General features: G+C 36.2%; 1 protein-coding gene across 2 annotated transcripts in view; it reads right to left on the minus strand.

Annotated features, from left to right (window-relative positions):
• PDHX (pyruvate dehydrogenase complex component X) overlaps positions 1 to 25,649 on the minus strand; it is a 74,083-nt gene that overhangs the window by 38,949 nt on the left and 9,485 nt on the right. For both annotated transcript variants that reach the window (XM_023185496.3, XM_023185497.2), the window contains exons 2-3: positions 19,457 to 19,537; positions 2,941 to 3,041 (exon numbers count right to left, since the gene is read on the minus strand). In XM_023185496.3, the coding sequence (XP_023041264.2) occupies positions 2,941 to 3,041; positions 19,457 to 19,537 (182 nt within the window). The remainder of the gene's footprint in view (positions 1 to 2,940; positions 3,042 to 19,456; positions 19,538 to 25,649) is intronic.

Raw genomic sequence — 25,649 nt, forward strand, 5'->3', positions numbered from 1 at the left:
TTTAAATGTAGTCTGACAGAGACAGTATCCAATATAATCGCTACCAAATCAATCATTTCCCAAATCTGTAAACTATATCCAACTGATCAAAATTTATCGTGCAGCACCTCAAGATGGTGCCGGTATTTAAAAAAAACAAATTTAAAAGGTACAAGTAGATGTAAGAATTTAGCTTTTGATTCATAGGGAACATAAACTATCTTTCCTTACAATGTGTCATAACTATTTCAATATGAAAAAATTAGAGTTGAGAATATCTTCCATTTAATAGAATTTGCTCTGAGCTCTGAGAGGCTATTTTCTTAATTAAAAATATCATGGTCTAGAGAGAAGAATCAATTAAAGGCTCTACAACTTCAAATTTCAACCATAAACTTTCAAACCATTAAAAGGCAACTTTGAATGGGATTGTGGGCAACTTAATGAAAAAGTAAGGGTGGGGAAGGGGAATCTAATGAATACAGTAGTATTTAAAAATGTATTCTTTAGAAAAATACCAACGACACAGTATTTGAGTGAGATAAAGTGAAGAAACCAACTGAAGAATGTGAATAGTACTGAGAATAATTATTCTGCTGTTTTTAGTATTCAGATGATCAATTAAAAAAGGTGTTTTTTAAAAAATTTGCTTTAATACTCATGGATGTTATTTTTTAGGAAAAAATTCTACTTTTGAAAATTGTTTTGAATAAAGGTCTATCAATAAAAATCTATCAATAAATATATTGCTAGTCAATAAATATATTGCAAACACGACATAAATGTAAATAATTTTAACATCTTATACCCTTTTCATCCTCACAAATATCCTAATTGGTGTGCCAAATTATATAGCAACCTCAAATATACTGGAAGCCAAATTAGAGAACCTCTAATAAACCCTCTAAATATGTCATCCTAAGATTCTACTTTATTAATTTATCATTTAAAATAGCTGTTCAATCTGCTAAATACTAACTTTAAGAATAAGCTGATGAACTGATCTTTAAATGTGTAATAACTGAAGTATTTTTGTATGAAAATTTACTAGTTTTGACAGGACGTGGCGGCTCACGCCTGTAATCCCAGCACTTTGGGAGGCTAAGGCGGGTGGATTACTGGAGGTCGGGAGTTTGAGACCAGCCTGACCAACATGGAGAAACCCGTCTCTACTAAAAATACAAAATTAGCCAGGTGTGGTGGCACATGCCTGAAATCCCAGCTACTTGGGAGGCTGAGGCAGGAGAATTGCTTGAAGCCAGGAGGTGGTGGTTGTGGTGAGCCAAGATTGTGCCATTGCACTCCAGGCTGGGCAACAAGAGTGAAACTCCGTCTCAAAAAAAAAAAAAAAAATTTACTAGTTTTTCCCTGATAAAATTGCAACATCTTGTTGTGAACAGACTCCCAAATATTATCCAAAAAGCATGTGGAATAATAATAAAGCCATGAAGGACTAAATATACAGTCTTTTCTTTGGCAAAAAAATAGTTGTGCCACGAAAGCCGCTATCAACTATATGCACTCCCACTCCCAACCTTTTTCAGAGCATAGGGGCCAGATGAATTGGCACTGCTGACCCACTGACATGATTAGCAATTTGAAACGTATTACTTAGCAGCTAAGTGGAAAAATGCTATCGATTCTGGAAGATTTCCACAGCCAAACAATCCAAAATTGGGGCCAAGAACACAGTTTGCCAAAAGCACACATAATAAAAAGTAGCTAGGTTTATTACATGGTAATTCAAGCAATATTTTTCAACATGCTGCATAAATTAGTCAAGAAAATTATTTTTGGTATGAATATTTATATTTTCCCAGTTACAAATGTACAGAAATTTTGGCCTTTGATTCATATTTCTAAAAGGAAGTTAACTGTATTATCAACATGTTTCAACCTGGAATGTTATATCTAGTATCCAATATCAGAGATGACAAGTAAAGGAAGTTTAACATATTAGAAGTTAAAAATACAACATAAGTGCTAGAAAAAAAAAAGGAAAAGAGGATTTTCTAGTAAGAAAAACAAATAAAAAACTGTCTCTAGATTTGCACCTAGTTAGAGTATAGTATTGTGAAGTGTAGTCTTTGAATAGAATATACAAAGGAAGGTGTTATGTCTATGCTCAAAGCAGAGGTAAGCTGGTGGCTCAGAACTAAAAACACATCCACAAGGGACTGCTAATAGACATGCAGCTCATCTGTACAAATCAAACTCCAGAGGCGCAAATGGATACTTATTATCCACTTGCAACCAACCAATAAAATTACTAGGCAAACATACAGACTGACTTGGTGACTGATGGTCACCAAGAGCTGAGGAAACAATTGTAGTAATGGGAGAAGTAACATTTATTGAGCAACTGAGTAACAGGTCTTGAGATGAGCATGTATGTACTCTCTCAGTCTTCCCTACTGTCCCATGAGGTAGGTATTTATCATCTCTACTTTAACATGAAGAAAAAGGCACAGGGGTTGAAGACTTTGCTAATCATTACGTAACTAATAACTGGCAGAACTTTTTAGATATAATATGAATCAGTCAGCAGGGTGATTCCAGGGTCCACAGTCTTAGCTGCTCCACCATACTATCTAGTAAACGTTCTAGAAATTAAGAAACAAACATGCTGGTTGGCTCAATCAGGGAATATACCATATAAAGCTAAATAGTCATGTTTTTACCATATGTAGCTCTAAGCATTTTATTTCACTTACTTTTCACATAAGTTCTAACATTCCATTACAAAAACAACCCACATTACAGAAAATTTAGAAAATACAGAAAAATAAGCTACTAGACCTTAACTCTAAAACATTTTAAACACTTGAGTTAAAAATGTATTATGCAGTAGACCATACACATTAAAAATAAGGAAGCAAAAATAAAAGGTAATTTTACTACAATGAACTTTACACTCAAGAAATCTTCATCCTGTTGAAGACAATTAAAATAAAAACATACCACGATTTTGGCCAAGATTCCATCATCGCTTGCATCTAAGGTAACCACAGCTTTGTCAGTCTCAATTTCACATAACGCATCTCCAGCACTCACCACTTCACCTACAAAACAAGACTGGGTTTGTTTTGTTTTTTAAAATATAAATATTACTATGTATATATGTACATATGAATAAAACATAAATAAATACCAAAATATTCCGTAGCTATTTCTGGGTTGTGTAAATACAAGTAATTCTCATTATTTGTGGGGTGTGTGTGTGTGTGTGTATGTGTATGCTTTGCTGTAATTTCCAAAAGCTCTATAACGGACATAAATTATACTTGTCATAATAAAAAAGCTATTACAAAGATTATTGAGCATGTAAAAATGAAATCAACTTTAGAGACAATAGCAACAAATGTGTATTCACCTCTGAACAAATCAATTCCAGACTCCATACCCCCTTACTTTTTCAAACATTTTGACTATATTCCCTGAAGAAAAGTTTTACAATTAGCAGTACTTCGGGGTTCAAATCTTAGGGCAAGTTCAAAAAACCTGTTGGCAGCACACAGTATAAATGAATAAAACATATAAAGCATAAAAACAGAAAATCAAAGACACAACTAAAGTCAAATACAGATCACTTCTCTGCAAAAGAAAATATCTGGAAACTCAAAAATATTGAGGAAGACCTGAAGTTACAGGCTTACTAGCTTCTGGATCTAGGAGCAGGTTTGGAGTAAACATGGGGAAAGAGGTACAACAGTTTCCTTTGGGAATTAAAGGGAACTAAAAGTAGTCTGTTGGATATAGGAGACTCAAATCAAATTCACTACTTGAAGCTAGGGCTACATCAGGGTTCTTCTACTCATAACGTGAGGCTGATAAAATGCACAATCAAAACCTGTTGACTAAGGCTATGATTTTAATCAGCAACCATGGGTCTAGGAAGGTGGGGACAAGAATACTGCCTCAATACCAGGAACAGAGTCAAGTCACCCTCTGACTCCAGGGCTGTATCTACCAAAGTCCCCAATATCAATTGCAAAATTCCTTGGGTGGTGGCGGGGATTGAGGGGGAACTGTGTAGGAGGGAAGACATTAAAACATAAACTTTCCACTTAAAAGTAAATTGCAGAAGAAAGTTCTGAGACACATGAAGAAATCAAATGCTAAGAAAGCAAGCCACAAAATCAATAATTGTAATAAAAATTCCTTTCAGAAGCAATTTATTTAGTGCAATCTGTCAAAGATTGTAAAATAAGTACTTGAGGATATCCAAAAACATAAATGAAAGTAGAAGAGCCATCACAAGAACAAGAAATTAAAAAAAAAAATAGTATCAGGTAGAAATTTTAAAAAAATTAGAAATCTTAAAAATGACAAATTAAGTAATTGAAATAAAAAGAAACAACAGAATACATTCTAGACAGGGAACAGTGAAGGTATGAATTAGTAAATTGAAAGGTAGCACTAATGAACTACCTGGAATTTCATGCAGGCAGACAAAAAGATACAAACACTAAAAATAAAAAACAAAACAAAACAAAAAACAGAAAAGAGCAGTTAAGTGACAAAGACTGAGGCTTCAATGTTTGCTAATGGAGTTCTGAGGGAAGATGCTAGAGGCAATGGTGGAGAAGCAATACCTGAAGAAACAGTAGCTAAGAATTTCCCAGAACTGGAGATGTATACTCTCATCATCAAAGAGTTTTGAATGAGTTTAGGGTAGGTGTACTGACTAGCAGGGGGCATAAGGGATCTGTGTAGCTTGCTAAGAATGTTCTAAATCTTGATCTAGGTGGTGGTAACATGGGTATACATGTATATAAAATTTAATTGAGCCTAAAGTTTATGCAAGTTATACCTTGATAAAAAAATTAAACAGAAAAAAGAGCATTAGATCATATAAACACGAATCCATATTAGATACAATGTAAAGAGATAGCATACTATCAATGATAAAAACATAGTCTTTTAAAAATCTATCAAAGGGGGAAAAAAACAGATTACCTCAATGGAAAGACTGAGAGCACACTTAGCAGCTGCAATAAAGGTCGGAAAACAATGAAGTAATATCTTCAAAAACTGAGGAAAAATAACTGTCTAGAATTTTATATGCTGCCAAACCATCATTTGAGAACGAAAGAGAAGTATTATTTAGACATACAAAGGCTAAGAAATTTTACCATCTATTAAAGATCTCTTTAAAAAGCTCTTACAAGATGCAGTTCATTAAGAAGAAAAGTGGAAGCAGATGGAACCCATGGCATATAAGAAACAAGTTATTGTGAAAATTACTAAAATGTTAACCACTTGTATTTTTAAAGTAATGTTTGAGGGTTTAAAAAGTATAAAACTCAAACTCTAAACAATAATAAGATAGGTAAGGAAATGTTTAGATGCATGCTAACAACTTTGATATACTCAGTTGGTGCAAAACTAATTTTATTTTTACCACATTACTTTCAAAAATCCCAATTACTTTTGCATCAACCTATAATAGGAAAAAAATACTGAATAACACTAAACATCATTGGCAAAATTTAATTTAAAATTTAAAAACAAATATAATCTACAGCATTAGAAAAACAGAGGAAAAATAAAAAATAAGGTGATTAACTGAAGGCAGGCACATGGAAAGAAAAGGCAGAGGATAAAAATAAAAATGCATAAAAAATGGTAGAAATAAGTCCACATGTATCAGTAATCACAATAAATATAAATGGATTAAAATCACCCATTAAAAGTAGAGATTATCAAAATGGATACAAAAATAAAATCTAGGTAAATGTAGCTTACAAGAGATAGCCCTAACACAAAAACAGAATAAAAAATAAAGGGATAAAAAATAGGTAACATATAAATACACCTCCTCACACATCAAAAATAGCTGGAATAGCAATATTAACAGGCAAGCATCATAAGAGGAAAAAAAGAAAATCTAACACACTAAATTAACAAACATGCTCTGAACGTTCATAGTACAGAAAGTCCTTCGTGTACCAACATGTTCAAATTGATAGTTACATTTTTAGGTAAAATAGTTCTGAGACACTAAATATAAGTTATTTTTAATTGATATGTTAGATGATATTTATTTACCACCTAAAAGGTCCTTTGTCTAACCCCAAAGAGATGTCCCTAGTCAACAAACATTTATTAAAAACATATTGGGGTGGCCAGGCATGGGGGGGGGCTCACACCTGTAATCCCAGAACTCTGGGAGGCCAAGGTGGGTGGATCACCTAAGTCCAGGGGTTCAAGACCAGCCTGGCCAACACTGTGAAACCCTGTCTCTACTAAAAATACAAAATTTAGCCAGGAGAGATGGTGGGCACCTGTGGTCCCAGCTACTCAGGAGGTTGAGGCAGAAGAATCACTTGACCTGGGAGAAGGGGGTTGCAGTGAGCTGAGATCACACCATTGCACTCCAGCCTGGGCGACAAGAGCAAAAACTCTGCCTCAAACCAAACAAATATATATATATTTCTATATTATATATATATAGAGAGAGAGAGGCACTGACTATACAGCAGTGGACAGTAATAACAGCATAGATTTAAGATTCCTGACCTCAAGAAGCTTGCTTAATATCCATTGACAAGTAAACTGGAAAATACAGCAGGATAAGGTGAGGTCAGGATGCTCTGGGAATGTTTAGGAGGGGCATCTAATTCAGTTTTTGGAAGGTGAGAAACGGCTTCCTAGAATACAATGACCACCTAATCTGAGCCTGAAGATAGGTAAGGAGGAGACAATCTGCAAACAGGCAGTGATCCAGGTAGAAGGTAATATACTTAGAGTCCTGGAGGCAGAGAGAACAGGAAATTTCAGAGGAACTGCAAATAGTATGCAGAGAAGTGAGGAGAGATTAGGCTGGTAAGATATGCAGAAAGAGACCAAAAATGACCTTTGTATGTCACAGAGAAAGCTACAGTGTCAGATTATATAATCTTACATACTTCTTTAAATGGCAGATGTTTTAGTGGTTAAAACAGATTGTACTTCAAAAGGAAAAAAAAAAAACACACCCTCAAAGGTTTCTGCTATAGTCATGGAAGAAACTATAGAACTAGTAAACCCAGCAATTAAATACCTCTTAGATGCCTAGAAAATAGACTCTAGCCAAAGAAAAACAAAATAATGCTGTTTGGAGGAACGGAGGCAAGATGGTGCACATCGGGGTTCTTCATCCCCCCTCCCAACTTTTCCCGCAGGCGCGAAAATGCAGCCGGTGCCCAGGGAGGGTGCAGACCAACTGGGCGTGCGCCAGGTGACGTCAATCTGAAGAGACCAAGATTTACCTGGTCGCACCTGCGGAAGGCCCCTGACACGCCCATGCCCCACCTATTGCCCTCCCACTCCTAGAAAAGCCGCTCTCCGCCATTGAGCCAGGCGGACTTCCCAGCTTCCCATTGCTGTGGGAACTGTCGGAACTCCGTCCGAGAGCTTGGGGGAGGGGAACTCTGCCGGCCTTCTTTGCCAGAGGCCGACAGACTTCTTCTCTACACCTTAGGTTACTAAAATAAACTTGCAGTTTTGCTCCCGACCTTTGCCTACTTGCTGGTTCTTTTGTGCTCGCTCTGGTGGTCTTAGAAAAACAAGACAAATGCTATATCATCATTTGTGTTCATCAGTATTCAAATTCCAATCACACTTTAAGAACTACAGATTCGACTCCAGCCATATAACTTTCTCTGAGTAACTTGACCTACATAATTTTGTTCATATTCCAGATTCCTATAGTAGGTCTAATTTATTTAAAAATCACGAATTGCATATAAAATGTTACATTACTGCTAATTACTTTTTTAAATTGTGATTTCCTCTATTTACTAGACTATGAGCTTCTTCACAACAGGGATAGGACACTTAAGTGTTTTATATTCCCATCCCCATTCCTCAGGTTTCAGGCCAGTGCACCATACACAATGAATTTTAGATTAAAATGCTTTAGAAAAAAACATGATAACTTCACAAATCCTTATTTCCTCATAAGGTATACATCAAACCATCCTTTACATTTCTTTTGGTTCTAACATTCGATTTGTAGCACACTTCTGATATTTAAAAAGACAGCCATTTTTGCTTTTTTAAAAAACTATACCTATATCTTTTCACATAACACAGACATATATGTTAGCTAGATGAGAATGCCAAGGGAGAGGGGAGAAGAGAAAAGCAGGAGGAAAGACTGGGAAAAAATGAGAGGACAAAAGAGAGGGAAGTGGGGAAAAGAGACACAGAAAACTTCACCAATAAACCCCAGGAAAGTTTTAAAAACACAATAATATTACATATGGAAGCACTACCCCTAATTCATCACAAAACCAAAGTTCTATCTTTCAATAATCAAACATCATGTAAATGCCAAAAGAAAACTCTGAGACCAAATAACGAGCCATGAATATTCCAAATCTACTGAGTTTCAGCTGTGATCAAAAATGTAGTGCTGTGGCTTAGAACGATTCCTTGGCAGAGTAGTTACAAGGAACCTCTCCTAATTCAGATATGAGTTTGATTCCAAGCTCTGACAGTTACTAGTGATCTTGACCAAGTTACTTAATCTCTCTGACTCTCAGGAAAATTTTAAGTGTGTGTGTGTGTGTGTGTGTATATATAATATATATATATTTTTTTTAAGTCTTGGGGCTGGAAGTGTTAGCGCTTCACATACATCTTTATGTAACACTTTACAACATCTCTAGGTAAAAATAAAATGTTAGCTATATAACCATTTAGAATCAAGACACATTTATTCCATATTCTGTCATGTCTACCAGAATCAAGATACACTTTTTTCCATATTCTGTCATTTCTACCAGAATCAAGGCACATTTATTCCATATTCTGTCATTTCTACCAGATCATTCAACAAACATTAATGTATAAGGCACTGTACTAAGCACTGGGTATGAAAACAACAAAAAGAGAAGGTTCTGTCCACAAAGAGTTTAAAGTGGAGAAGAGTGGAAAAGACTGAGCAGCTAGGATAGAGGGTCCTGGACAGCATGAGGTGACAGATGGCTTCTCAGCTGTCAGGTTCATAGCTGACTGTTTGAAGAAAGAGATGGCGGCCCTGGAGTGTTCCTGCACCATCTTCTCGTGGTCCATGTCAGTGGCGGAAGTGGAGTGGGCCTGGGGCAAGAGTGCGGGTCCCAGAAGGGGCCAGAGCAGAGGCCCGCCCCAGGGCTGCTCCCCAGCACTGACGCCAGCATCATTGTCCTGTTCCTTTGTCCGATGGGCAGCTGCCAGAGCTGAGGACTGAAGTATACAGAGGCTTCCCTTTCTCTTTTTAAATTCTAGATATTAAGTATAGCCTTGGTCAAACACAGTTAATGGTGATGTTTATTTTATTAATGGACTAAGTCCTGAGGCTTTCACAAAATAATTTTGTTCTGCCAAAAATTAAGAATAAAAGTCTTTATGTAAAATGTGCATGTGGTGGTAGTGGTGGAAGAAGAGCTAGTTTTTATCTGTAAGACCAAGTTATCAGATCAACATGAACATTAAAGAAAACTTCCTCTTCTTAGTGCTATGTTGAACCATAATGACAACAATAATCAGAGACAAAAATAATTCAATTGTTTACTCCACAAATATTTGCTAGCTCCATGTGAATGACACTGTGTGTGACACTATGATAAAAACAGTAATAAAGTAAGACAGACCTGCTTCAAGAAGTTCCTAATCTGATTGAAGAAGAGTACAACAAGCAGGCAATGACAATCCCATTCAATTAGTACCTACAGCAGACTGGGAATATAGAGGAGGGGCCCCTAGTCAGTGTTTGTCATCCCTTTTCACTCTACACACACACAAAGAAGGATAATATTTGCATGGCCAAAGACCTGAGGCAACCTGGTTGCTAGGCCAGTTGAGTCCTGCCCTAAGGGGTGACGGCATGAGTAGTAGTTTGAGAAGGGCCCTGTTAGACAAGGTCAACTGCCCACACATCCCTCTGGCTTCTTACACTAAGTCTAGTAGCTACTGTATTCAACAGGTTAACACAGAACATTTCCATCACCACAGAAACTTCTACTGAATAAAACTATAATGTATAATTCCATTCACTAATTTTAAAATTCTGATATAATACAAAGATTTAGCAATAAGTGTAAAAAGGCATAATGATGGAATATAATTCAGTAACAAAAGGAATGAACAGCTGATAAATGCTACGACATGGATGAACCTTGATGCTAAATCTGAAAAAATCTAGTCACAAAAGACCAAATATTACATGCTTCTATTTATATGAAACGTAGACAAAAGGCAAAACTTTAGAGACAAAAAACAGATGCGAATTGTCTAGGGATAGAGATGGGAGAAAAAAATGACTGCAATCAGGCAGCAGGGATCTTTTTTGGGGTGACAGAAATGTGTTCTAAAACTGGATTGTGGTGATGGTTGCACAACTCTATATATTTACTAAAGATCACTGAATACTTAAAATAGGTAAATGTTATGGTATGTAAATTATACCTCAATAAAGCTGTTAAAACCATAGTACACCAAAAAAAGGAAGCTATTTGTGAAATGTACTTTTCAAAATTCTCCATTTTAGCACCACAAACATATACATATTCCCAGAAATAATAGAACCAAAGCGTCTTCTACAGCAGAATCCAGAGACCCATATAACTCTCTAGTGGCATCTAGTGATACAGGATAAGGCTTTCTTCAAAATGGTTTTATTTCTGAATTTTAAACAGTAACAGTATATTAGACATAGTATAAGACTTTCACAAAAACTATTTGAAATTCAGAAAAAAAACCCTTGTCTCATGACATAAGGAACACTGCAGCAACAAGCACCACGGTTAAGCATGCTTACCATGTACATTCTAGGCACTCTGTGTGTAGCTAAGTGCTTGATGGAATTATCTCTGCCTGGTTTTGTTCCATAGTGCTTCATGGCAGAGCAGAAAGATCTCAAATATTTTGAGGAAAAAAAACAAGGTTTTTCACAATCTCAAATATTCTCTTACGAAAGGGCAACAAGAATTTTTTTTTTCCTTTTTATTATTTTAACAGATTTGACAGTTCAATTGATGAAAAAATAAACTAGGTCCAGTTTAAACTGAAAATATCTGAAGCACATGCCCCCTCCAAATAAAAAACTTGTAATTAATATGCCGAATGATAGCTCAACTGACCTTTCAAAAGATTTTGAAATTGTGGCTGTTACCTAGCACTTTCAGAGTGTTTTCTGTACTAATTTTATGATGTATAATGTTTTAGTCAATCCTCAGACTGAAATGAAGTACTTTAAGAGTCATTATAGAACTTATTTTCTTAGACTCATGAGTTCAACAAAGATGGAAATAATTCATATGCTATAATACAGCATATTTCAGTTACTTAAAAAAAGAAAATAAAAATAAGTTATCATAGAATTATAAATCCAGGATATTCTGTACCTTAGATTTCATCTAGTTCAACTCACTCCCAGGTAGTTCATGGCAGAGGAGGAACCCCAAAGGAAAAACTATGATTCCTGGGCCAGAGTTTTTCTTTGCACCCTTATCTCCTTGGCATAAAATGTCACGCGTGCGTGCGCACATGCACACGCGCGCGCACACACACACAGCATTAGTAAAAGAAGCTGTGAATCAGTCTCAGATTTTTGAAAAAACTTAATGGTTTCAAGACTGAACTGCTGTCCATTGAATGTTCTCAAATACTTATCTAGTCTTTGCTTAGAAGTAAACTAGATTCATAATTAGATGCAACACTATCATTTTTCATGAAAAATATCAATTTTCTTAATGTACAAAGGTCTAAACTCATTGTTCTATGGTGACCACACATTTTAAAAAATCTCAAAATTCAAACAAACAAAAAATAGTTAATAAGAGAAAAAAAATCTATGAAAAGTATGGTGTCAGAATATAAATGTTTTTAATATAAAATGAAGCAAGTTATCATAAATGTACCAAGAACCAGGCATACTTCAACATATATTGATACCCATGTATACAGTACATAAGTGTTCATGAAAAGCAGCAAATTATAGATCACAAATCACAAAGGTAATGAGCTTAAAAAAGAAGCCAGTGAACTACTAAGAACCAAGGATTAAGATTGCTTTCAATTATTTACTGTGTTTTGGCAAAAACAAATTTCCCTTCAGTTGGCAGAACACAGAATTTTAAGAGCAACCTTCAGGGAAACATGCTCCAGGGACCTAAAATATATCCTGGCCTATCCTACATGAAAATAGCTCACTGTAATCAAAAGGGAAAAAGAACAGAATAATGAGACCATGTGTCCCCTGGCTCTTTATCTTACTGCTCATATTCTAATGGGTGTGAATAACTTATTAGATTGCCAGTGAGCTGGAAGTCTGAAAGATAAATGTGGCCCAAGAATCCCCTCATCTGCTTACCTATAAATTCTCAAAGTGTGAAGAAAGTTAATCTTTTTAAAATAATCCCTAAAAGACTATTCTGTGTCTGAGAAATTATTTAATGACACCAACACCCTGTCATACTGAATATGGAAATAGCCAAAGCTCTATAATTCATCAGAGAAAAGAAACCTAAAAATAGATTCCAATTCATTACATTATTTATAAAGGTAAAACTTCCTTAGATACTGACAATTATTTTAAAATATGGTAGCAGCCATGCAGAGTCAATTGCTCAAAATGCTTTCCAATGGGGTACTGGCTCTTCCATTTACATTACACGTATCTTTCTTAAATTCTAGAAAATTCTCTGCCAAATTTTTCTTTGAAAATTACCTCTTTCCATTTCCCTCTTTTTCATTCTTCTGAAATTCCTATTGGGTTGCTGAATAATTTTCATTTTACCCTTCATATGTCAACTTCTCTTTCATATTTTCCAGTGCTGTCTCTATGTGTTACATGCAACCTAATTTCCTCCAGTTGTCCTACCATTCACAAATTCTTCATTCAGTCTTGTCTAATCACACTTCAGCCCACCCTTGAGGTTTGGGAGTTTTTAATTTGAGGGACATTTTTCATTATTAGAAGTTCTGTTTATCCTTTTCAAATCTGCGTGGACTTTTGTAATTCCAATTAACTGAAGTTCTGGGATCCAGTCCTGCTGCTTGTTATGCCTACTGACTTTCACTCCTAAAAGACTTCTTCTACATACATTAGTAAATGTGGGATTGTGACTTTTGCTAAGTGAGACTTTATCTGCAAATTCTGTGTGGTTTGGATTAGAAGCTGTATTCTTCCAGAATAATGGCTTCTACCAGGTAACCCACGGAGGCGATCAGTCCAGGACAACTTCACTTCTACCTGTGGGTTCCCAGAAAATGCAAGTACTATAAATTTGACCCTCAGGAGGGCTCTTTAGGGGAGTAGGCATTCTTATTCCATATAGATTCAAAATCGATTTGCCTGTTATCACATAGCATTAAATTCCATCCACAAGCTGATGACTCTCAAATTTCTGTCTCCAAGTCAGACTTCACTCCTGAACTTCAACTCCTATAATCAATTGTCTACTGAACACCTTCGACTTGAATGTCTAATATGCATCTCAAATCTTACCACATCCAAATCTTAATCTGATTCTTGATTTCCCTTCCTTGTTCCTTCCACCCACCCCACCACCACCAAAAAAAAAAAAAAAAAAAAAAAAAGGTCAGAAACTCCAGCCTTCCAGCTCAGGCCTAGTGATGCACATGGCCTCAACTCCCATTCACCACTCCAGACGTGGGGACACTTGGTGATTTCCTTTTCTTTTCTCTGCATTCCAGCACCACTTAACATTGAAAAGATTTACTTATAATATTATATCCGATACAGAGCAAATGCTTTACCCCATCTGTTTAGATGGTCACATTGATTAGGAGTCCTCAGTGTTGGCTTTTCAAATGGGAGCAGGAAAAGGAGGCTACTTTAAATTGCCTATAGTTATCTTTTCATACCAGGTTACTCTTAGGGCCTGTTCCTTTCAACATAATGCTACTAATAGGGCTCAGAAATGTATGTAGAAACCACTTCCTGCCCAGGTACAGTGGCTCACGCCTGTAATCCCAGCACTTTGGGAGACCAAGGTGGGCAGATCACTTGAGGTCAGGAGTTCAAGATCAGCCTGGCCAACATGGTGAAACTCCGTCTCTACTAAAAATATAAAAATTAGCCAGGCATAGTGGTGCTCGCCTGTAGTCCCAGCTACTTGGGAGGCTGAGGCACGAGAATCACGTGAATCTGGGAGGTGGAGGTTGCAGTGAGCGAGATCGGGCCACTGCACTAAAGCCTGGGTAACAGAGTGAGACTCTGTCTCCCAAAAAAAAAAAAAAAAAAAAAAGAAAAGAAAGAAAAAAGAAATCACTTCCTATTAAGAAACCATGAATGTGGATATATTTTGGCTTTAGGATAAGGACCCTCACAGACTGATAAACTGCAGATTCGTATTCAAGATCCTTCTAATAATCTATCTGATTTTACAGTCATTATGCCCCCAATGCAGCCAGACCTACTGTTGTTGCTAAAGTATGTCTTGGTGACATCTTTCTTCCAAGACTTTACCCATGTTTTTCTATCTGGATGTCCTTCTCACTTTTTTAAAAAGCCCATTTATTCTACAAGGACCAGTTCAAATACTACCTCATCTGCAAAGCCTTCTTGGATCCTTGTCATGTACCCTGCTTTTGGCTTACTTTCCCCTCTGCCGATACCTTTACTAACTGACCACTTACAGCACTGCAGTTCTATTCCAATTACCATGTTAGTCACAAAGCGAAGCACAAACAAGAACAAACTCAGACATAATCCCCGCTGAGGAACAAAATTTAGTAGTATGTCCAATCAGACTTGGTTGGGTCCATCAAGGACCAGTAATGTTCATTTGGATAACCTCACGGCACCATACCTCCTAACCTCTATAGTGGCTCAACCCACAGCAATTTTTCTTGCCTTTCCTTACACCCCAGACTCCCTGAAAGAAGTGAGACCTTGTCCCAAACTCCGCAGCTCATTTGGCTAGGGTTCTCAAGTAAATACTTGTCAGCCCTCTTTCTGATCCGCAAACCTATCATTAGTGGCAAAAGTGATGCCATGAAAGGCTAGACCTCCTAGAATCACAACACGGCTCTTCCAGACTCTGGTGTCCTGCTCACTGCCTAAACTCTTGATACTATTTCATAAGCACTAGACTGGACCACTCAATACCAACATTCGTGTGAGTGACATCTGTGCCTACTAAATCACATTAGGATACCCTGGAAGTCCTTGCCGGGGCTAGTCTCTGGAATTAGACAAATCGTCCCCAGACCATGTTATTCATTCTCTACTTGCTCTTTCCTTCTTTCTTTCCCTTTTTAACACTTGACTTACCATTGCTCCAGGTGAAGCATCATAATGGCTGTGGGGGACTCATTCAGTCACCTCTAATTTCTCTATTCTTCTGTCTAACACTCCCTAATAGGTACTGTAGATTCATCCTCTTTCCTCCACAATAGTTTAACCTGATACAGAATGAGTCAAGCACAGAGAAAGACAGCTACATAGGGTGCTAAAAGAGGCTATCCAGTGGCGAATACCTAGAGGGGTGACTCTACCACCACATATGGCAAAGGAAAAAGGGGAAAAGAAAAGGAAAAGAAAGTAGCTGCCAGAAAAACAAAAAGTCCCTTTCTCCAGCTTCCTTCACATTAACTGTTCCTCTATCCTTCTGTATGAGCACTGTAACATACTCACCTCTTTTATTCACAGTCTTATTTTCTAAGCACCGTATTAGTTACTTAAAATCTGGCAAAATGGTTGCCAGAAACAGTGACATAACACAGCTTTATAGATAGTATTGCATCAAATATTCTCTTAATAATATCAACATTCCAATTCATCTGGTACTAGTTTCTCATTTCAAATTATATCCTGAAAGCACTATGTACAACTTTTAAAAATATATATATATAAAAATAAATTTCGAACTATACAAAAGTGGTGAGAAAAGGCAATGAAGCCACATATACCTTTTACCTCACTTATACAACTGCCAAGTGATTCATGACCGATCTTGTTTCAGTTATACCCCTCCCTACCCTCTCAACCTCCACCAGGGTTATTCTGAAGCTAATCCCAGAGATACTGTCATTTCATACATAAGTATTTCATCTCACATCTCTTATAGGTGAGATTATTTTTTTAAAATAATCAAAATATAACCAAAATATTATTAAACCTTTAGAATTAATAATCCTTACGCTGGGTGCAGTGCCTTATGCCTGTAATCCTAGCACTTTGGGAGGTCGAGGCAGGAGAATCACTTGAGCCAAGGAGTTCAAAACCAGCGTGAGCAACACAGGGAAACCCCATCTCTAAAAAAATACAAAAAACTAACCAGGCATGGTGGCGCGTGCCTGTGGTCCCAGATACTCAAGAGACTTAGGTGGGAGAATCACCCTTAGCCCAGGTTGAGGCTGCAGTGAGCAGAGATCGCACCACTACACTTCAGGCTGGGCAACAGAGTGAGATCGTGTCTCAAAAAAAAAAAAAAAATCCTTAGCATCATTAAATATCCAGCCAGTTTTCAAATGTCCCCATCTGTTTTGTTTGCTTGAATCATAATTAAAATAAGGTCCATACGTTGGCACTGGTCTCAAATCTCTTGTATGCTATAGGTTCGCCCACCTGCCTCCCCCGAGCTCTTCCCTGCCACCCTGAAATTTATTGGTTGAAGAAACTGGCATATAGAATTCCTCAGTTTAGCTTTTGCTGATATACTTCTGATCGTGTCACTGAACATGTTATATTTCCCCCTGTATTTCCTGGAAAATGATAGTTAGAGCTATAGGCTTGAATGTATTTGGTTCAATTTTCTGGCAAGACTACTTCACAGTGGGAAGCATGTAATATCTGGTTATCTCTCTTTTTGTGCTGTTAGCAGCTGTTAATGATACTATTTTACCAGAGATTGCAAAATGGCGATACAGTGACATTCTATGATTCTTCTATCTTTTAACAACTGCGATATGCTAATAATGAGAAACTTCTCATCAATTACTTCGTTACTCAGAGTTACAGTTTATATAGCAGAAAAGGTAGAGAAAAATGCTTGAGTCTTTCCATTTATTACATTTTCAAAATGAGTTATTTCTTAGCACCCTCTACAGCTAACCAATTATTTTTTTTCCTTTAGTATTACTGTGAACTTAGGGTTCAAATATATTTAATGTATTGAAATATATTAAATATATTATCCTTATTATCCTTAGTGATCCTCAAACTATCTCATCTATGGCTCCTGAGTCCTTTAAGATGCCCTCAGGAGTTTTTGACAGCTTCCTTACTTTCTGAACTGACAAGATATTAAAAGCTCATCTGCACATCTCCTGCCCTAGACCTGGCAAGTAGCTACTCTCCAAGGAGCCTTCATTTACTTTAGTGGGAACTGATATTTAGAGACTACACTCTGGGTTCTAGGGGTGCTCACTGCGACTGGATTGGTCCTTGTTTCCAGGCATTGCCAGGGGAAAGAGCTAGAAAATTTACCATCAAGAGTCTTTCCTAACCTTAGAAACTTTTACCTGTTTCTCCTTTAAACTACACTAAAAATGTAAGTTTCCAATGATACTATCTTAACCAGTCATTTGCTTTATCCCATAAAATACACAAAAAAGCCTTAGAATAACAATACCAACATAACCAGCATAATATGATTACTCTAACAGTTGAGGATTATACTTTTGGAGATGCTTTATCCTTCAGTTATAATCTATTAGGGCATATAATCAAATATCTGACATTTGAAATAGTGCCTCTCTGTATGGTTATGTAAGCAAATTGAGAGAGAGAAAGAGAGAGAGAAAAAAATGAATTAGAATCACTTGTCTCATTGTTTCAATCTTTAGGACTCGTTTACATTTTAATTTTGTTTTAAACTTGGGCAAAATATGTATATGGTCCCAAAGTCAAAGAGACAAAACAAGATATATTCAGAGAAGTCCAGCTTCCAGTTTCTCCCCAACACTATTCCCTCCATTACTCTGTAAATAACCATCTATTGTTGTTTTTAAAGTTTTATTTTATCCTTTCTTTTTAATTTCTTAAATATTAGCACTGCCACCTCTTTCTTTGATAAATGATATATACTATACTCACTTGTCTGTACCTTGCTTTTTTCAATGAACATCACTCCATAGCAGTATAGAGAGATATTCCTCATTCCTTTTTACAGTTGTGGATATGTAAAAGTTATTCAACAAATCCTGTACTAACCAACATTTGGGTTGTTTCCACCTTTTGCTATTTCAAACAATGCTGTGATAAACAGCCTAGTGTGTGTTTGTGACTTTTCCTATTTTTGCTGCTGTAACACTGAGACAGATCCCTCGAAGTAAAGCTGCTAGGCCAAAGGGTAAACATAAATGTAATTTTTCCAGATAGTGCCAAATTCTCTTCCCTAGTATTTACACCATTTAGCATTTCCTCCAGCAATGTCCGAGAGTGCCTGCTTCTTCCCTTCCCTCCACAGCCTCATCAAGAGAACAGCTTGTCAAACTTTTTAACTACTGTCAATATAATCAGCAAGAAATGACATTTTAGTAAAGTATCTGCATATTTCTTATCAGTTGAAAGGTTAGGCAATTTTTTCTATGTTTAAGAGCCATTTGCAATTATTTTTCCATAAAACATCTGTTCATGTATCTTACCCACTGTCTTGTTGACAGTCTTATCGATTTTTTAGGGATATTAACCCTTTGTGATAGAAATCGCAAATACTCTTGTCCAATTTGTCACTTCTTTTTTTTACTTAACTTGTATTTTTAGCCGTGTAAAAGTATCAAATTTTATTTCCCATATTATAATCTGGATTTTGAGTTATAGTTAGGGTGTTTATTCTACTTCCAGGTTCAGAGGAATTCAAGACTTGCAGTTTCATTTTTATACATTAAATGTGTAATTCATTTGTAATTTATCCTTCACATAATATAAAGAATAAATCTAATATCGTCTTCCTTTACTATACACTTAAATTCCATGTGCAACTGCATCTATTCCCTTATTCTCTACTCAGCTGCACTGGTCTGTCTTTTAAGCACCAATCCCAGAGTTTTAATTAGAAATGCTTAATACTATGTTTCAATAATTAGCAGGGCTGCAACCCTCCTCCGCTGCTCTGCTTTTGAGGGTTTTCCTTGTATTCTACTTATTTGTTCTTTCCAGTAAAATTTATAATGAACTTGGCTACCTCCCGGAACACACGCACGCACGCACGCACACACACACACAATCATGATAAAGTTATCAATTAAGAAGAATGTCAAAATTATGATGTTGAAACTAAAAGCTGGGTATAAGGACTAAAAGTTAAAAGCCTTAAAATATTTTTCACCATTCTGTGCTTGTGTAAGGATATAGGCTGAACCCAGAAAACCTTTGCTACATTATCATGGGAAAATTTTATTTAACCAAACTTACATGAACTACCAAATGGACACAATTTATTTAATTTATAACACATATTGTATGACAGGACAGATTAGAAAAAAAAAAATAACCAAATAACAAAGCACACAGGACATTAGGAAGGTACCTCCTTACCTTCCTTTTTCAGCCATTTCACAACGTTTCCCTCTTCCATTGTAGGAGACAGTGACGGCATTAATATCTTAATGGGATCACCTGAAATTGAAAAAAAAGGAAAGATCAGCCACAACAAATAATGCACCTCTTGAGGCATCAATATAAGTTCAAGTAAATTAATGTCAAATTCAATTTGAAAAAGAAGGCATTCCAAAGTCTAAAAGATTCCCAACTGGTAAACTAAGTCTCCAGTAAATAGTATGGAAACATAAAATTCAATTTTTTATAACAATAAAAATGTTTTTTAGAATATTTTAAACTCTGTTTTCATAATTCCCCAGTGTTCTATGCATCTTCTCAAGCCAGGTGCTTACAAGTCAAAAAAAAAAAAAAAAAAGGAGAAAAATTGATTTAGGATTGATTTAGGTTTCACCTCCTCCTTTCCCTTTTGTTTCTGCAAAAAAGATTTATAGGTAAAATGACCAAAGAAAAAGGCAAATAAGAAAACAACAACAACAACAAACCAGCCACAACAAAAACATGGTTCTGACGATCTACCACAGAATAATCAAGATCAGACTTTAAGAAATTGGCTGTTTTTATTTTCCTCTAATATTATAGTATTCAAGAATCAAAGGTTCCTACGAATAAGTGTGAAAGGAAAAGTTTGCCTTGTCAAGGATGATCGGAATTTAAGTGGTTAAATTAACCTCACTTTTTGTTGTATACCACAATTCAATTGGGGATCCAGAGAAGTAGACCTCAAACCAGAATGATCTCCCAATGAAGGATAACTACATTTTCCTTAGGTATCAAAAAAGGAAACTCTATGTGTTTGTCCAGCAACACTTCCCAATCCACCGTCCAGGGTTACAATCAAGAGCAACATGGCTTTTAGATTACAATTTACTAATAAAATACCATGGTAACAAATACATCCATCCCCTGTAGTTTTCCACAGACCCTATTCTCTCCTCAGATAGTTCAACTCTCCAGACTCAAACAAGCAAAACACTGTAGCATAGCTAACATACTTCAAACGTGGAAGAACAGGGCTTCTTTTGTTTCCACTGATGTTTTAGGGTTAAAAGCAAGGAAATTTAGCACTAATGTTAAATGAGAATAAATATTTATCTTGGGAAGCTGAATAACTTGTACTGCATTTTCAAATGGAGATTTCCTATGGCTTCATGATAAAGGCGCTTCCACCTCTTTGAAGTATTTAAGAGAAAGTTTCTGTACCTCTCCACTTTTCCCTCACTCTGAAGGTCTGGAGAAAGAATACAAGCATGTATACCTGCCTCAGTCCCTTCCTTATTTTAACAACTTCCTAATTATAGACAACCTGCAGTCTCCTCTCAGTTCCTCCACCCACGTGCTAGGCACACGTGGCCCTGCCTTTCAAAAGCAGCTCCACCGGCCCACCTCTCTGTGTTCTTGCCATCAGGGCCCACTGGATATGAGGCAGCAATTTGGATATGTGTGTTTGCTTTGTACACACACAGTCCCCCTCTAAAACAGAAAGTTCAAAGTCTAAAGTGGGGCTATACTAAGAAGCCCAATCTTAGGCCACAGATCTAAGGCACATTCTCCAGTCCAATGTAACTATCAGCATTTGATCTCCATCTGTCTTACCCTTTCTCTCTCTCCATTGGCACCAAATTCTAAGAAGGTTGGAAAAGTAGAACTATCACTCCTAGTGCCCCAACGTTGACACAGCCCAAACCAAAGTCCAAGTCAAACATGCCCATTTCATCAAAGAGAAAACCACAATCCAGACTGATTACAGCATGAGAATCTGCATGCTTAACTCTCAAAGCTGTGCTGACTTAAAATCTCAATGTTCCTTACAAATATGGATCATCAATTAATTAATGGTTATTGATAGCTTATATTCACTCAGAAATCCAAATATAGTAAACCAGACATATCAGATCCATGTGAGCATTCTTCATATATGTTTAATCAAATATCCTTATAAACCTTTTCCCCACCTTGAACATGCAGAATTCTTGTATTAAAAAACCACTTTTGCCGAGGTGGGCAGATTTGAGGCCAGAAGTTTGAGACCAGCCTGGCCAACGTGGTGAAACCCCACTCTATCAAAATTTAAAAATTAGCCAGGAGTGGTGGCACATGCCTGTAATCCCAGTTATTTGGGGGGCTGAGGCATGAGAATCACTCGAATCCGGGAGACGGTTGCAGTGAGTCAAGATCACTGCACTCCAGCATGGGCAACAGAGCAATTGCGACTGTGCCTGAGAAAAACAAAATAAAACAAAAAAACCATCTTTACAGGCTGGGCGCGGTGGCTCACGCCTGTAATCCCAGCACTTTGGGAGGCTAAGGTGGGCGGATCACGAGGTCAGGAGATGGAGACCATCCTGCCTAACACAGTGAAACCCCATCTCTACCAAAAATACAAAAAATTAGCCGGGAGTGGTGGAGGGCGCCTGTAGTCCCAGCTACTCGGGAGGCTGAGGCGGGAGAATGGCGTGAACCCGGGAGGCGGAGCTTGCAGTGAGCCGAGATCGCGCCACTGCACTCCAGCCTGGGCGACAGAGCGAGACTCCGTCTCAAAAAAAAAAAAAAAAAAACCATCTTTACTACTGACAATGAATATTCCAAATGCACACAAAAACAGGTTATCTCTAAGTGCATTATATATTGAAAAACAGGAGGAAAAATAGCCACAATGGGTTTCCTAACTCCTAATTATGAAAGATGGTTATTTTGGAAGACACTGAAGAACAAAGGCCATCCAACTCCAGTCCACCACAATTCTCAATAACTGTAGCTGCAACAGTTTCACTTAATTCCCAAGCTACCTCTAGTTGAAATGCTAATTATAACTAGAAGATAGCTTTAAAAAATCTCTGCATTTTTTACTTAGTAAAATAAGTCCTTGTGAACTAAAATAGGCACATTAAAATATTAAATAGGTAAAAAATAATGCAAACTACTAAGTACAACCATAATGTTTTGTCTATAAAGCGCTGGAGAACTAAATTCTTGAGTGAACTAAAATTAGGGAAGTGCACTTAGGGAGAACACACATACACACACACGTACTCTCTCACACCCAGGCAAGATTATAACATTAGTGATGCATCTCCAAATCCAAACCATAACAATCCTACACTTAATTGCAAGAATTCTTAAAATGTGCATAAAGCTTAACACATTAAATGCATTTGGAGATAATAGAATGAGCTTTCTAATACTCTACACTATGTGGTGTGTCTTACTGCCTTTTTCATTTCTTACATGGCTTGATAAAGAAATCAAAAACAGTTGCTTAAAGAATGTACTGTCAGCCTGAGCCTCAGCATTATTTTTTTAAGCTCAGAAAACAAATGCACTTGTTTTGGGGAAAAAAAAAAAAGGAGTGGGGGGTGGACAAAAAAACTCCCACCTTTTAAATGGCACCATGGTAAGAGGCCAGCCTCTTTTTGAAAACAAAAGCTTAAAAAAAAAAAAAAAAAAAAGGTCCCAATGTGTTCTATCAAAAAGCTGAAGCCAGGTATTATGAACAGAATATTTCATAAATATATACATATTACATTTATATATCAAAGAATTCCATTTCAAAGAAGCAACTAAATAGACCTCAATGATATTATAGCCAGATTCCAATTTATGACAAATACTAACTTAATTCTCTTAAAGTCTCTCTCCAATATTTGTATGCTTTGGTTCCAATTGTCATGACAAAATTCATATTTATTTTATGATTCTATCTCCTATTATAATCTCTCACCTAAGAGACCTTCACATTTCCATTACTCTTGACATTAAGGACTATATTATGAAGCCTCTGCATTTATTAAGTATTATTTTTCAAGTTACCAAATCAAGAAGCTCAAAATTTTTCATATTTTAAAAATAAAAAGAACATAATCGTTCCTTAGTCACCCTTCATGAAATGAACTGAAATTATTTATCTGAATTATGATAATATAATAATTCTGTAGTAGATCATTATCTTTACTCTGAAATGAAGGTGACAAAAACCAAAGAAAGATATTTTGGACATTTCCATTATTCAATACTATCTCTTGATAGATTATACTCACTTATTACGGAGAGTTAAATGTGCAGTATATTTTGTGGTGATTCTAACTAATCTATCCTCAGGCTTTCATGCTAGAAAAATCATTTCATAAGCATCAATGTGTTAATAAAAGTACATATTTCTTTCTAGTATACCCTCTTTTGATTAGAACACTACATGATATCTTTTCCAGATGTATTTTTCTGACGGGAAAGTAATTACGCAATCATAATATCAGCTGGAAGTGACAGGCCTGCACATAATTAATATCTGCCCTTTACGGCTGCTGTCAGCTCTACTAAGATACTGTGGACTTTTCTAGACTCCTTGGAATGGAATTTTATCCTTTACCTAATATTAATTACATTTGAAATTATACGCAGACTCCCTCCTCATTCCAGTAAGCTGTACATTCTACCATTCTCTTGTCAAATTAAGAAGGCCTTAAGATACGCACCAATTATGTTTCCTACTAATATTAGTTTCCCACAATTACAGGTAAGTAGTTTGCTGCACTCATTATACAGGTTTTTCAATTAGTACTCACAAAGTACTCAAAATTTAGTTAAAATTTAACGCTTTTGTAGTCACTTTAGTGTTCTGCTCCTTCTTATAAAGCTAACAAATTATACCGAATTGGTTTGTGAAACCTACCCTTCCATAGCAGTTACAAAACACTTTTTTAAATTTTAAAATGACTATTGTAATGTATGTGGTCCAGTAGTTTATATTTAAACGTGCTGATTTTAAAAGTAAAGTCTCATGACTCATGAGAACTATTTTACTTTTTTTTACATCAACAGAATGACACAATAAGTTAAAATTTTTTGCTTAGAATATTGCTGTTTTCCCTGCCATTTCTGCTACATGAGCAATTTAGCAATCACTGAATTTTACAGTAATCCCTCTAAGCAATTCCTATATTTCTTCAAATGGGCTCTTCCAATTTTTCTATAGCATCATTCTGATTTCAATTTCAAATATGGTACACTAATCTAATTCCAGTTTCTTATTCCCTAAAGTATTTATTTTATCCTAAGAACAAAACACTCACACTTCACAGCAAACTCAATTGTATCAAAGCTTTAAATTGATGATCTATAGATGAACACTAAAAGGTCTCCAGATTAAAAAAAAAAATTTCATACACGCAAACTCTTAAAATACAAATGCAGAACAAACTGTTTTATGGTTAATATGAAGCAGATTTAAGCTCCATTACTCTGACTAAAGTAAGTAAGGGTATTCAGCAGTTTACATATGGTACAGCTTAAACATCATGCTCCAGTTCATTTATAGGCTCTAGTTCATTTATAATCCAAGCATGCAAAAATCATGAAATGAAGATAGACCAAATGAAAAAGTAAATTACCCAGTACTTTCTAAGTGTGGCTCCCTGTCTCTAACATTAATTTGCTTCTTCGCTAATAGGGAGAGAGACTGTTCATTTAATCGCTTCTCATTCCAATGTCACAACACACTAAATAAAACGGAGCCTTCAAAATTGCTGTTCAAATAAAACAATTCTGCCATCTGCAGGCTGGATGAAATAAAGCAGAACAAAGTAAAAGTAATTTAAAAATCAGCACTAGGCACATAGTAACACTTGGAATAAAGGCAGTTACATTATTTTTTATTTTAAATAAGCGTTTGTCATATAAGTCTTCTTTGTTCAAAGAGTTATTCTGGCGTGGTACTGGAGTAAAAATAGACTAAAAATATTAATGGACCACAATAGAAAATGAATGCACAACAGTTTGTATGAAAACAGCACTTACAGGTCTTGGCATGCTAACAAACGTAAGAAAGACAACCCATAAGCAATATATAGGTTGAGTATGCCTTATCAGAAATGCTTGGGACTATAAGAGTTCTTAATTTCAGATTTTTTCCGATTTTGGAATATTTGCATTATTCTTACTGGTTGAACACCCCTAATCTCAAAGTCCAAAATCCCAAATGCTCCAATGAACATTTCCTTTAAGTATCACCTCTGAGCATCAGGTCAGTGCTCAAAAAGCTTTGGATGTCAGATTTTCAGAGTAGAGATGCTCAAACCTATAGACGATATCATCCAATTTCTACCTGCCCCGCTTGTACACACATAAAGACTGAAATGAAATACTCTAAAATGACAACAGTAGTCATCTCTAGCTA

The sequence above is a fragment of the Piliocolobus tephrosceles genome, chromosome 13 (genome assembly GCF_002776525.5).
Source record: "Piliocolobus tephrosceles isolate RC106 chromosome 13, ASM277652v3, whole genome shotgun sequence".
Classification (NCBI taxonomy): domain Eukaryota; kingdom Metazoa; phylum Chordata; class Mammalia; order Primates; family Cercopithecidae; genus Piliocolobus; species Piliocolobus tephrosceles.